The 15352-nt window shown below is 36.5% G+C and overlaps 2 protein-coding genes across 3 annotated transcripts in view; one reads left to right on the forward strand and one right to left on the reverse strand.

The window, feature by feature from the left end:
• The window catches only part of Nemp (Nuclear envelope integral membrane protein), a 215263-nt gene that overhangs the window by 148291 nt on the left and 51620 nt on the right, over positions 1-15352 (reverse strand). The gene's annotated exons all lie outside the window — the stretch shown is intronic.
• Positions 1900-15352, forward strand: part of LOC136839001 (SET domain-containing protein SmydA-8-like) — a 15965-nt gene continuing 2512 nt past the window's right edge. The window contains exons 1-2 of the mRNA XM_067104679.1: positions 1900-2127; positions 13827-15155. Of these exons, the coding sequence (XP_066960780.1) occupies positions 13832-15155 (1324 nt within the window). The 5' untranslated portion in view covers positions 1900-2127; positions 13827-13831. The remainder of the gene's footprint in view (positions 2128-13826; positions 15156-15352) is intronic.

A 15352-nucleotide genomic window follows, 5' to 3' on the forward strand; every position in this document is an offset into this window, starting at 1 on the left:
AAATAAAGGCGAATTTTAGTATGGTGAATTACCTTGATGACAGTTATTTGTAGAAACTTTCAAAATAATCACTTATAATAGGAAACAAGTAAAAAATGCATCAAAGCTTCTTCGGCGCATTCGAGTTTTCTGTACAGCGTATAATCAAGGCCACCAAAAATCTATCTTTCGGAGGTCTCGGTATAATGCTGTATGAGCCGCGGCCCATTAAACTTTAACCACGGCCCGGTGGTGGCATGTCCTATATCGTTCCCAGACGCACGATCATGGCTAACATTAACTTTAAATAAAATAAAAACTACAGGCTAGAGGGCTGCAATTTGGTATGTTTGATGATAGGAGGGTGGATGATCAACCTACCAATCTGCATCCCTCTAGCCTCAGTAGTTTTAAGATCTGAGGGCGGACAGGAAAAGTGCGGACGAACAGAAAACTAAAACACAGACTATTTCTTCGTAATCTCTAGAAATGTACCCCAGATTCATTTTTCAACTAAACAACTCAACAGTATATATATATATACAATATATATACATATATATATATATATATATATATATATATATATATATATATATATATATATATATATATATATATATATATATATATATATATATATATATATATATATATTATGTATATATATATATACAGTATATATGTTTGTGTGTTTGCGTAGGCGTGTGTATGTATATTTCGCTTATGCTTGTCTCTGCTGACTTGAGAGAGTTGCAGATAGCTGCTGCATACTTATAAACGCACACGTTGAGTATGTAATGGCGATGCTTAAAAAGTAAAAACTGTCTAGACTTTCATTTCTATAAGTTTTTTTTTTTTTATTCATTGATACTGGCACTGGCTGAAAAGACATTACATTTCACAAAGCTTAATAAACATATAAAAACTGACCGATAGCTTTGTTCTTGTACTTCCCCTGCCACCTGAGAGTCTACATAATGGGAAATCTGTCCTTCTATCTTGTTACCATGCTCGTTCCCACTAAAAAAAAAAAAACAAAGCTCATCTACGTTGTGAAGCCATGCAAACTTTCTTATATTTGTCTTTGGATTGTGCTTCGTATGGTGAAAAACCAGCCGAATGAACGCATGATCAGATCAGTAAAACTACGATTGATTTCGTCCACAACGTTCTTCTTCATTTAAAAAATGAGAAAAGAAAACTAGTTTTGGGAACAAACGGAAGACAATAGATGCTATTGCAGGAGTAGGCGATAAACTCATACGTGACTTATTAAGCGTTTTAGTCTTACGGTGTTACGTTCGACTAAGCTCGTTCCTTCTGGCAGCTATGAGCAAGTTTTAGAAACTGCATTGCCCATGCACTCTTGGCCCACTTCCCCCATCGGCAAACTCCTCCGCAAGGTTTGCATTGTTGTGGGGAGCAACCAGGCTGCATCCGCACCCACCATCCTCCCTCTAAACTGAGCCAGTACCTCATGCGTTTTTAGCGCATTTTTCTCCGACTACTAATTTCAAGTAAACCGCATGACCTCTCCCGCGTCCTCCCAAGAAACCATCTCTACATAAACATACTGTACTCGCTGCCATCCATCTTCAACCACGTCTTAAGAACATCTGATTCTAGCCTTGTTCAGTGAGGATTTCTGGGGAAAAACTGACATCATAAACGAATTAAAAAACAATCAGGAGTTTTTTCGCCATCTGATCAGGAATCATACTTGGCAGAGATTCTAGGAATCGTCGTCCTCCTTATCTTTTGCAGAATGTGCCTTATGACCCCTCTCCTGATCATCCCCCCTCCTTCGGCCCCACCATCTCCCTTCCCAAAGTGACATAACCTTCCGTAACCGCTCTCGCAATCAGAGGAGATATAAACGTTGCCTTCGGGACACACCCACAATTTGGTCAACAAGACCTTACGAGAAGCTCTCTCAGCTTTGCCACTTTCTGAGTTCACTCAAAGTCTGCTTCTGTGACTTGAATACTGCATCGTGATTTCATCTGAACACCAGTCTTGCATCGTTGACTTCAATTGCACACCGTGATTCCAATTTCAAATTTTGACTTCAATCCTGAATAATCGTGACTTCATTTTGCACCGCGACTATCATCGACTTTGACGGTTCGCCGTTGAACTCCACAGGTACAAACTTCTATATTTATTAAATCACTTAGTTTGTAATATGCTTAGGTTATGTGTAAGTTATGTCGTTACGAGAGAATTAATTATTCCGTTTAATAAGAATCAAAATATGCGAGAGGTGAATAAAAGAGTTATAAATCACACTGGGGAATGTGTATGGGAAGATTTTGATTTATTAATAAGAGAGACAGAAAAAGGACTGGTGGGTGAAGAGCAGAGAGGCTTCGGGTAAGGAGGATGGTGTGTGGCTCCACTAGTTATTTTAAAGCAGTTACGTGAGAAGTTTGAGAACAAGAAGAAAATTCAGCACTGGCCATGAAAAATGTTAAGATTAAATTAATACAATCTGATATAGAAAGAATTTTGTATACGGCAAGTACAGTAGGAGCTTTCATGACGGAAGTGATCATGTACTAAATATGTGGCTAACGTAGACAGCGAGGTGGCTTGCTTAGTTTAACTGTGGCTTTGCTTTATATTGTCTTTTTAGACTGACTGATGTGAAAAGTCAGGCAAAGGACATTATAAGGGAAGTGCACAGCTCTGGTATATGAATTTGTGTTATGTATGGTGTGCGGAATGTCTGATGTTCGCTGATACTTTGGAGTTGACTGGCGACAGAGAGGAGAAACTACATAAACTAGTGAGAGTTGAATCTGTTTCTAAGAAAAATAAGTAAATATGAGCAAGAGTAAATTTGTTATTGTATATAAAACCAGGAACATGGAGCAATGGACGTTAATGTGGATCAAGAAGTTTTTAATCTTATAGGTGTTTGGGAATCCATGTATCGGATAATTGTGGCATGAGAGAAGTGGCGAGTTACAGAATATATGAAACAGTGAGAGTAGCGGAGCATATGCCAAAGATCTGGAAGAGAAAAAGAATATGCATGGGGCACAAAGCTGGAATGAATGAAGGAATTGTTGAGTACACCCTCCTTTACTGCAATGAAGAGTGAGTGATGAACGTAAATAAATAAAATAATTGTTGAAAGGTTCAAATTGTTGATATGGAGTGCTTAAGAACCATTTGTAGAATGAGAAGACCTGAAACAGTAGGAAATAAACACAAAAGTGGTAAAATAATAGTGCAGGTCACAAGATGGATCAGTGTTTTCTGAGATGGGCTGGTCAAGTGAAGGGAAGGTCGGACGAAAGGCTGTGAAAACAATGTATAAATCTGAACTGGTGAGAAGGAAGAGGATGAGCAGAAAACCTATAAAGTGCTGGATAAAGTATCGGAAGAAAAAGACTTTAATATCCAAAAAGCAAAAGTCAAGTGTGTGTATATATATATATATATATATATATATATATATATATATATATATATATATATATATATATATATATATATATATAATTATTATCACTTTTTTGTACGTGATTCCTTTATCACACATTACCACAGGTGAAAAATAAGAGGACCTACACCCCGTCTCTTATTGTTCACCTGTGGTAATGTGTGATATATACACACACACACACACACACACACATATATACACATATATATATATATATATATATATATATATAATTATATAAAGAATATCACTCATAGGGTTTCATGCTGGTGTAAATACTAGCGTGTAAAAAGTCCATTTTTAAATATATAAAACATCATTCTTAGAGCTAACGAGATATCTCTGAAGACAGAAATTAAATTAAATGTGAAAGTATATCATGGAGCAAATCTTAAATAATCTAAATAACAATAATGATAATTAACTCTATAAGGAGAGAGGTAAAATATATATAACGTAGTTCCCGAAAATGTTTTCTCATTTTTCGCAAGCAAATAACGCACAAGAAAGTAGCGAGTGTCTCTGTCTGCATTTCTGCGCGGTTCAGCCCCGTAGAGGGTACGGCTGTCAGTGCACCTCACGTGGTTCAATGTAGTCCCTTCGGCCCCTAGCTGCAACCTCTTTCATTCCTTTTATCGTACCTCCGTTTATATTTCTTTCTTCTATCTGACTTTCCACCCTCTAAAAATTGTTTCCGAGTGCAACTGCGAAGCTTTGCTCCTGTTACACCTTTCAAACCTCCTTACTAACTGTCAATTTAATTTTCAGCGCTGAATGACCTCATAGGTCCCAGCGCTTGGCCTTTGGCCTACATTCTGTATTCTCTTCTATTCTGCGCGGGTCAGAGCCGGGTACCAGGATGGTAAAGGCAAACAGTTTATTGTTAATTTCTATGTTTCCGGAAGGCATCACCTGCTTGGAAGCATTTTGCTAATTGGTCAGAACTAGACAGGAATGACTACACGCTTGAGACACGCCCAGGAGCCGAGACATAGTTTGTTTACGAAGACAATATGCCAAAAAGACTATGGCGGATAATATTTAGTTCGAGGGGCCTTTCTGAAATGCGGGCACTTGTGCACCTGTGCAATAACTGAAGCTGATTCTGTTTTTAATAACAACACCAACAGTAATATAATAAATAATGATTACGCCAATGGTAGTCGTTAGTTGAAAGGCGTGCCTACAATGAACCCAAGATTGTTTTTCAAACAGTTTGGATTGTTAGGCGAATTGTCTACAAAAATGTTGTTTTAACTAATTATGTTAACCTGGCCTAATGCAAGCGCTGGCCATCCATCTAAAGGTACGGTGATATTTATCTGGCAATCTAATCTAAAGTTATTTGGAAAACAAATGTCACGCAGTTTACTCTCTAACTATTGAGCCAACACACTGAATAAAAAAGATAAATGAATAAATAAATAAATAAAGCGCAGTATACCGTTTGACCCAAGGCGGAAAGGCTGTCCAAGATTAGTTGCCTTGCGGCAGCAAGCAACGGGTACATTACCCTGCCAGATTATGCTCAGTAACACGTAAGACGAAAACTCGCGGAAGTCTGGTGGTAGTTCCAACGCTTTCTACTATGAAAACAAAATCTAACAATAAATCGGTGTATTAGGCGTGATGTATACTTTGTAAACATAGTACATTTTCTTGCTGGCTATTAGTAAAGGGACATGATATCTAAGCCTGTGAAATTTCAGTTTCCAGGTCATTATAATCGCCGGAGAACGGATTTGCCCAGAGATAACGGGTGATATGAAGCGATAACGAGATACCCTTAATGAATCAATCAGGTGCCAATACAGGTAGGGTAGGTAAGGGGAGGAGGGGGTCGAGGAGGGATCTGTGAACTCTATAGGAACTTGCTCAAAAACATGTTTTGTGAAACGAAGCGGCGTTACTAGGAAGTTGATTCATGACATGAGTTAATGGTCTCATCTGGTGAATACGTTCATTACTCGCGTGTAATTTGCAAGTTAAAAAGCGCTGTGCATGCTTGTATAACATTGCGTTGCAAAATGTTTGATGCAACTTATGAAGCTTAAAAAGTTATTTGTTCATATATTATTATTATTATTATTATTATTATTATTATTATTGTTATTTATGTAAAACATCAAATAAATCACACGTTTAATGACCAGAGAATACTGTAATCAATGTGGACAAAACTTTAATTGAGATTACATGAAGCAATTACGGTACTCCCAAAAATGATAAACTGCATCAAAATGTTCATGGTAATAATCATGTAGCAGCACAGACGATAAAGTAAACAAGTTTGCAGACAAACAAATCCAGAGTCATAAATTAAAAAAGTAAATGTTTAATAGTTGATATAAAATCAGGTCATTGTGTCGTTTACTGTTTGCAGAAAAACTGAGCCTTTAGTCAATGACTCATGAAAAGCTATGCTTGAAATTTTACCTGAGAAGGAAAATTAAAAGTGTAGACTACGTAACTGTTCTTATTCGTCAATATCAAGTGTCCATAACCCTTTATTCTCTCTCTCTCTCTCTCTCTCTCTATATATATATATACATATATATATATATATATATATATATATATATATATATATATATATATATATATATATACATACAAACATATATACAGTATATGTATATATATGTATAATGTACTAGTGGTACACATTACTAAACTAGACTACTACTTTTTACGTTCAGCAACAACGTCGACTTATAAAGAGACTTCATATCCCGGGCTTAAACCCTGTTTTTCCTCACATACTCTCAAGCATGAAAATTTTTCTTCATACATGAAACTCAAGATAAAAGCGACGTCATACCGACAAAAAAAAAAAAACCATGATCCATTAAAAAGGTGAATCTAAGAGAATTTGTGGACTTGATTTGCGCGCAGTACAAGGGAAACGTCTAGAAATTAAAACTTCGCTCTGCACTGTGCTGTGTTTTGGTTTGTACGAATTCCTGGCTTGTAAAGACATGTACTTTGATCACCCTGATTACGGAGAGCCAGTCTAGCCCTGCAAATGGTTTAATAACAAGCGTATTTCTACAACCTCTTAACTAAACATTTCATTTCTGGCAGTGAATCACAGCTGCCTTGAGTGCTTGCTTTTTCCTTTCTTACTTTCTTTGTAAGGACCTTCCCGAAAAAGCTGTACCGACGCCAGACAGCCCTTGGCCCCCTAATCTAGATTAACACCTTTAGCGATCCTGATGTACCGAGTGACTCTGCTTGTATTGCAACGTAAAGTAATGCGATGTTTTCTCAAGCAGCATAGACATTTTTCACGTCACTGGATGACATGGGGCACTTGACAAGATAAGAATATTCAGCAAGAAGTGAAATGATGATAGTTAAACACACGCATTTTAATAGGTGCTGCACACGTATACATATATGTAAGCACAGAATTTTATTATAATCGTTTCACAAACTCAGGTTTTGAGAACTGATCTAAACTATGCTGAAGCTACAATAAAATCATTAAAGAAATTCAAGCATCTCTATTAATGGATAAATAAAAGGCAAATGGTCAAGATAACTGAAGCAAAGCAAAAAAATAACTTTATAATGAGGAAAATAAAACTTCTAGATTTGCATGACTTTTGGCATGATCTGAAAACCGTTGCCAAGGTGCGTTTCAATACGTTACAAAGCCACATTAACCGACAAAATTTTTCACGAAAAAGGGCCATCCTTTTAACTGCGTATTTCACAGGTCAACAAAACAGGGATAAATTGAAGACTTTCGTCGCTCGTTCTCTGGAAGTCTGGTATAATGACCAAAAGGATCAGGATACACACACACACACACATATACAGGGTATATATATATGTACATATATTTGTGTATATATATGTATATATGTATATGTGTATATACTTATACGTATGTGTGTATATATATATATATATATATATATATATATATATATATATATATATATATATAATATACATATGGTTTTGTCATTGACATACACGACTTTCTGTATACTGACAAATATTAAACTACCTTAAGAATAACTTACACCCAAAGGAAATGTCTGATAAGCTAGTTTAACCTAGCCAGGATTGTGTGAGAAGAAAATGAGTCGTGGAAGGTGAGCGGATTAAATGGTGTTTGCAGCCGATACAGTTTTGACTTGGGATAGTAAAGATTAACCGCAGAAACTACTGACTGAGTATGAAAGCGTTTGAAAGAGATGAAAGTTGAAAGTAAATAGGAAAACGTGTAAGTCTGAGGAGGTAAATGGAAACCAGGAATATGAAGCAGTGAATGTTGATGCAGATGATGGGAGAATGGAATTGGTTAATTCGGTTAATCATTTAAGTGCAGTCACTCAAAAATGTTTTGCAACATGTTCCAGAAGTTTTCGTTCACCTAACGGTAATTTATTCGTTTTATGGATACAAAGAAATGTGCTTTTCTTATTCGATTTTGGTTATTAATCATACGGTTAACAATATAAAAAAGAATGTTGAGTGAAAAATCCGTATTACGAAAACTTACGAAACATTTTGAAAAAATTCGCTCATGATGCTAGGGTAAAAGAGTCAAATAAAAAACTAATTATTCATCCATTTAAACCTTATGGGAGTAAATTCAGAGACTTTCTTCTTCTTGGATAAATAAACCAGTGGCAAAGGATAGGGAGAAAATCGGGTAACACCCAATGGATACTAAGTGGCAGAGAGAGAGAGAGAGAGAGAGAGAGAGAGAGAGAGAGAGAGAGAGAGAGAGAGAGAAATAAATAAAGGAATTATAATAATGATGGAGAAATAAAGGAATCATAATAATGATGAAGAGAGAAATAAAGGAATTATAATAATGATAGAGAGAAATAAAAACCGGTTTAAGGGAAACGAGAGGTAACTTCTCTGACGCACCAATCTTGTCTGTGGTTGTTTCATGTGCTTATGACAGAGTTGCCAAATAGCGCCAGATGTCACTATTATAAGCTGTTGTCCGAAAACTTTTGAAGTATGTTGCAAAACATTTTTGAGTGACTGTACCTATCAGTAAATATAACGGATGATGGTAGGATGAAGAGTGAATCACAGAATACGTGAAGCAAAGGAAGGTATCAGGATATGTGCAAAAGAATAAAAATGGGAACAGCCAAGTTGGGAATGACAATGTGTTGTAGAGCCAGCCTCTCCATTATGGAAGTGCAGTGTAGATCTTCAATGCAATGTGAAAAAACACCAAAGCTACTAAGAGGGAAAAGTTGATCAGAATGTTTCGAGAGGGAAAGAATGGAGGACGGTAAGTTAGTAAAGAATATAAAATGGAATGTTAGATTGGAAAATGCGAGGAAGGACTATGAAGTGCTATACAGATGGAATGGAGAGGTACCGGAAGAGAAGGACTCTATTTTCCAGGAGGCTTGAGACTGAAAGCAGGATAGACGGGAATGAACGAACTGCTAAACATCCCTTTGCCTAAGTGTATGATGCAAATAGTGGCTTGAAAGTTTTCTGAACAGGGATTCACCCACGATTTAGCGGCTAAAGTATGAATGTCATAGTGACTCTTGACTTGTTTTTGCTCTTGAGCCATCCTCTCTTTGGAGGAAACGTTTTACTGATATATATATATATATATATATATATATATATATATATATATATATATATATATATATATATATATATATATATATATATATATATATATATATATATATAATTATGTATGTGTGTATATATACATACATGTATATACAGTATTATATATATATATATATATATATATATATATATATATATATATATTTTTACTAACAAGACCTCATTAAAACTGGATGGTATCTAGCAGAGATATTTATTCAGGAAAAGTTACGGGCTTTCTAGGACCAACAGTCCTCATCGTCAAGTATCCGTCCTGTCAGTAACTGTATTAATGCTCAGAACAATTGTGTAAGTGATAAGTTAATTTATATATATATATATATATATACATATATATATATATATATATATATATATATATATATATATATATATATACATATATATATATATATATATATATATATATATATATATATATATATATATATATGAAGGGTAAACACGGAGAACGAATTAATCACTCTTAAAAACAAACAGCACAATGTCCCAATCTCCTATAATATCTTCCAAGGCATTCAGAGCCATTTAATTGTATCTTGGAAAGCGAAGAGAGGTGTGTCTCGACACGTTTTAAATCAGTGGATTATCTTTACTGCTTTTTACAAATTCTTTCTTTATTTTGGGCCTTGAGTCCTGCGGGACGGAGAAACTACGAAATGAGCTGCAGTGCTTCTCTCTTTCTGTTTTATGAATGCTCGCACGAGCAAGATCCCATGCTGGCATAAGACCACCTTAATCTGAAATCGACACTCTCTGACTCTCCCTCTCAAAAACTGAGGTTTGTTTTGACCAGTACTTGACAAAACCTTCCAAAATCTCTCATATTTACCAAAACGGATTCAATGAATCACTGAAGGAATAAAAAAAATTTACTCTTCTTGATTTACTGCTGATCTTTCCCTGGGTATAACGATTGCGTGGCGACTTCGTCGGCACTTGTACCCAGGGAACCCTCATGCTTCTGCTGCATTCCTTCAGTGTCAAGAATCCCTGTGAGCTACGTAAGAACTTTCTAGTGCTCAACTGTGTAGTAATTGTTCCTCAGCATAAAAAAGCGCTCTGTGACTAAGTCTCCCGTGCAAGAGGGTGTCTTTGTCAATTCACTCCTCTAATTTATTATTATTATTATTATTATTATTATTATTATTATTATTACTACCCCAACCTTCGTTGGAAATCAGAGAGGTGTTCCCCAAGTGTTTCATTTTAAAAAGCAGCCAAGTACGGAAACTGAAACAGCAAAGAACAAATAAAATAAGACTTCTAAACTACGAATTAAGACCCGAATGAACCTGCTCAACAAAAAACGTCTCAAGTTCCAAATGCGACAACAACCCTAGGAAGGCAATTCCACAATTTAGTCGATAATATCAAACTGATATATATATAATATATATATATATATATATATATATATATATATATATATATATATATATATATATATATATATATATATATATATATACATACATATATATATATATGTGTGTGTATGTATATGTATATAATATACAGTAAAAATCAAACAGTATATATTACATATACTGCAGTTCTTCATACTCCTGTTTGATTTTTATTATAATTCTTTAATTATCAGTGAAACGGGGTAACAGCGCCTATGATCCTGTTAGATGTGATAACCTGCAGCTGAGACTAAGTGGACGTCAACTTGCAATTTCGTTTTATTTTTCAAGATTTAGTTTTACAACTTATAAATTCACCAAAACTTTCTACTTCATCCGTTCATTTCAATAACGTTTTCTTTGTTTTTCAAGCTACTTATCTCGTCAATTTCTATTGAAGAAAATTTTTTCCTCAAAAAATCAAGATTCCATGATTTCTCACCTAATTCTTCAGCTTGAATCCCAGCTCGGGTAACATTATCAAGTTAATTACGAAAACATTGTTAAAAGCATACTTTGAAAAACCACCGCCTTTCAAGTGCATAACAAAATGGGAATCGTTCGTGTAGTGAATTTACAGCTAATATACATTTCATTCTGGGGAATAGCCTTGATCGCACTAGAGAGGTGTTCTATATTAATCCTGAAACATTATTGTGGTTTCTAGACGCTACTTATTTACGGAACTATTTTAATACTAATCCTCTTGGTACCAATTTCTTTTATACATTCCAGTTGCTTGTGTCTCGAGGTGTCATTTCTGAAGGGGCCACAGAAATAGGCAACCAGATGTCCTTTTCTGGTCAAGGCCATAGGAAACAAGAAATAAGGAGAGGCTCATTTGCTCCAAAATGGCGGTCAGAATGCAAGAATATCCATCATGATAATGGCTTTCTGGCTTTCTTCTTCCCTAATGACATTTTGTTGCCGTTACACTGAGAATCTCGTTACTTTGGAACCCCTGCTGCACAAAGTATTTTTTTTGTTTTCTGATCCTTTGTTTTCCAAGCGATGATATGTGAAATGCCGTACACTAACCTGGCAGTCAGAAAATGGTTAAATTCCTGATTACTTATTGATATTGATACAGGCGGTCTTGAATGGATGAGCAAATTCATTCCTAACACTTCAGGATAAATCACACGTTTAAGACGAACTAAAACCCAATGAACTCTTGTTTTAAATACTCGGCTTAAACAACAGTTGTGGTCTTGTGAAAACCTAATGGTACAAAATGCAGAATCATTAAAGTAGCAGTCAATTAATCCGCACAACTTGGCACGCCACGAACGTCTAGTAGTTTCTCGTTGATCCGAAGCGGGGTGGGAGGTGGATGTGCTGGGCGGGGGGGTCGTTGTCACTAGGAGTAAGGTGAAAAATCTAAAGAAAGAACGATATCAAAATGCAGCCAAAACAAAGTATGACATTAGAACTCTACGACCGCAAAGAGACTACATTTGACTTACAGAGAGAGAGAGAGAGAGAGAGAGAGAGAGAGAGAGAGAGAGAGAGAGAGAGAGGGGGGAAGGAATTCTCTCTCTTCAGGATATTAAAAGGGCGAGATCATTGCTCAGAAACTCCGCGCAGCCGACCCGAGAAGCTGTGTTCGAACTTGTTGCAAACAAGATCTTGAATCAAGAAAGGATCGACATAGTTGTGAATCAGGTGTCTTTGGAGGGCGGACGACCTGATGAAAGGGTGAAATAAAATTCCAAGTTGCTTTTTATTTCAACTTGGGAATCTGGTGAGAAGCTTAGTTCAACTATGAACAGTGTAGCAAATATTTTCAATTTGTAAAATTAGGTTTGTGTTGGACGTTTTTATTGGTCCCTCAAAGCAAATGCCTTTAGTGTGTTTGCGTGTGAAGGTATTAAGAATACGTGAATGATACTCTTTCCAGAGATTTCATCAGGTTATAAATAATTCACCGTATATAACATAAAATTTTAATAACAGCTACGCTTTCATTTAAAGCCGACTTTACTTCCATTTTCCATCCCTAACTTTACGTTAATGACGGAAATTTCCCTAGAATTCTCGCTAAAAATCAAGAGATTTCTACAGTATATTACGTTCTATATATTACGAAATTCCCTAACCATACAATGCTACATTGAACGGTTAGTAAACACTTTCTTAATCGTGATTATTTTGTCCTTTTTTTCTTTAACAAAGATCTAGACAAATATTTTACCCATGAGACCACCAAGACCTTGATGTTCGTGCCAGCGTCTGGGTTGTTGAGACAGAACACTTCAAGAGATGTATCACATGATCTTATTCACCTAGACCGTTAGTTTCAGGGCCTCATTATGATCCATTGCAACAATTATCAAGGCGCTAAAGATCAGAGTAAATTTAAATCATGCTTGGTATTTTAGAGCGTAGGGACATTACCCTCAAGGCAACCCCTTCTCTTTCAACAGGACTTCTTTTCATGAACTCTGATGGATCTAATTCCCCCTCTGCAAGTTGTCTGTGCTACTAAATTAGCTTCCTTGAAGACCATGTGCTATTTTAATTAGCGAGAATATTCTCAAAGAATCTTAGTATAACAGTTTAATGTAGTTCATACACATACAGTGTTTGTTAGTCTTAGCAATAAAACAACACCTTTTAAATTCAATGGTTAATCATTCAAAAAATTTAATAATTTTCATGCAAAACTTATTTTTACCTCTTTCGTGACAAACTTTCAGATAATTTAAACCTCTTCATCTGTAATTAAATATGAACTCAGCAATTTCTGTTGAAACGACTGCTCTCAAGTAACTTGCTTTGTGCAATGACTTCATCAGCCTAATGGCACTGCAAGCATTTTACAAATAAAGGTTTAAATGATTCTGATTAGGTCTGATATAGGTTTGTAAATACACGTTATCGTGCAGCATTTCTGAGAGAGAGAGAGAGAGAGAGAGAGAGAGAGAGAGAGAGAGAGAGAGAGAGAGAGAGAGAGAGAGAGAAAGCGTTGTTTTGCTAATTGGTGTCTGAGGTTGTGGACAGGCGTGGATGTTTAGATTTCTACTCTTATCCTCTGCAATAACAGAACCAAGTATACTTGTTTATAATCAGTAGCAATACCAAGGTAGATCTCTAGAAGCGCATAATATACCGTATGTCCAGTAACAACTTTCTTCCCAAATTTGAGTTCCTTTCGAAAGCCATATAGAAATTAGTTGACAGTGTCTCTCGAACTGCTCTTCTGGCTACGGAAAGTTCATTCACTCTGTAAAACCCAATACGTGTCAATACTCATTATTGAAAGTTATACGAATGAATTAGGAGTCAATGAACTTGGACATATGGCAGTTAAGAATTTTAGCCATTTCTCGTTTCCATTCCAGATACTATGGACAAATTGCATGACCAAAATGTCCAACAACCAAGTTCTGCTGAAGGAATCTCGGAAAGCAGAGCTTCAATGGATTCTCACAAGCAAAACGACGACCAAAATCACAAGCTCTCGTTTACTGAACTTGTAAGAGCAGACTACGACTTGCAAACACGCTCTGAGCGCCTGAGACTGGACATCACAGATATCCCGATTCATCATAACAAGAAATTAGGACAGACCACTCTTCCTGTGGATATACAGTATCAGCCCGGGAAAGGCAGGTTTCTGGTAGCCCGTAGGGACATTTCTGCAGGAGAACTTATATTCAGAGAGTCTCCATTACTTTTAGCACCGAAATCTGCATCTGACCCAGCTTGCTTGGCCTGTCTGAAGGCCGTTGATGCAAACTATGCGCTCTGCAAAAACTGCAAAGGTCCTTTGTGCTCAAGTGGCTGTCATGGTAACGGTCATAGTGAAGAAGAGTGTAGGTTAATTAAAGGCTTAGGGCTCCAAGAAAGGTCAAATTTCAGAATGAACTTCAGAGAACTGAGCTTACTGTTGGCACCTTTGCGTGTGTATCTACTCATGAACGAATCCCCAGTAGCAAAAGAAGTTTTTCAAGCACTTCAAAGTCATAAGGAGCGTAGGAAAATGATGCCTATCGGTCGATATGTCGAAGAAAAGATAGTAAAGGTATTCCAGGACCAACTTGCATTAGATGTGGATTCCAGTTTGGTTCACCACATATGTGGTGTTCTTGATACAAATGCCTATGAGGTCAGCATTGATGATTCCAGTCGTGCCCGTGCCATATTCACCTTAACCTCCATGCTCAACCACTCTTGTCTGCCAAATACACAGCGCTGGTATGCAGATGGAAAGATGATTATCAGAGCTGCCACTGACATACCCAAGGGAGTGCCAGTAACCACAACTTATACACAGACTCTATGGGGCACAGGCACACGTTTGGCACATCTGTCAACATGCAAGATGTTTACGTGTGTCTGTAATAGATGTAGCGATCCGACAGAACTTGGGTCCCACTTAAGTTCAATCTCATGCAAGTCGTGTCAATCTCCAGATGGACTTCTCATACCTCCTCAGACTTCTGATATGCCTTGGAGATGCTACAAATGTGAAGCTCAAGTGCCTTCAAATGCTATTCAAGCAATGGTGCGAGCATCCAGTGCAATTCTGAGTAAAGTGGACATGCAGAGTACAGAAGAAGTGACTGCAACACTTAAGCATCTTAGCAGAATGCTGGGCAGGCAGCATTACATAGTTGCTGAACTCAAGCTTGGAATGATCCAGAGTATAATGAGGCTGCCCTTCAGAGGTAATGAGCCTTACCATTTATTCTTATTATTTTAGAGCTAATTTATGTTTGTACTTCTATCTTCAGACTTGCGAAACTGAATAACACTAGACTTAGAGGATATCCCTTATAAATCTACCAGAACAGTGAATGTTTCTGCTCTTTCCACGAGCAAAACTCTCAAGATTTTCCCTACAAAAACTCTCAAAAACTCTCTG

This window comes from Macrobrachium rosenbergii, chromosome 5, assembly GCF_040412425.1.
Source record: "Macrobrachium rosenbergii isolate ZJJX-2024 chromosome 5, ASM4041242v1, whole genome shotgun sequence".
NCBI classification, from domain to species: Eukaryota; Metazoa; Arthropoda; class Malacostraca; order Decapoda; family Palaemonidae; genus Macrobrachium; species Macrobrachium rosenbergii.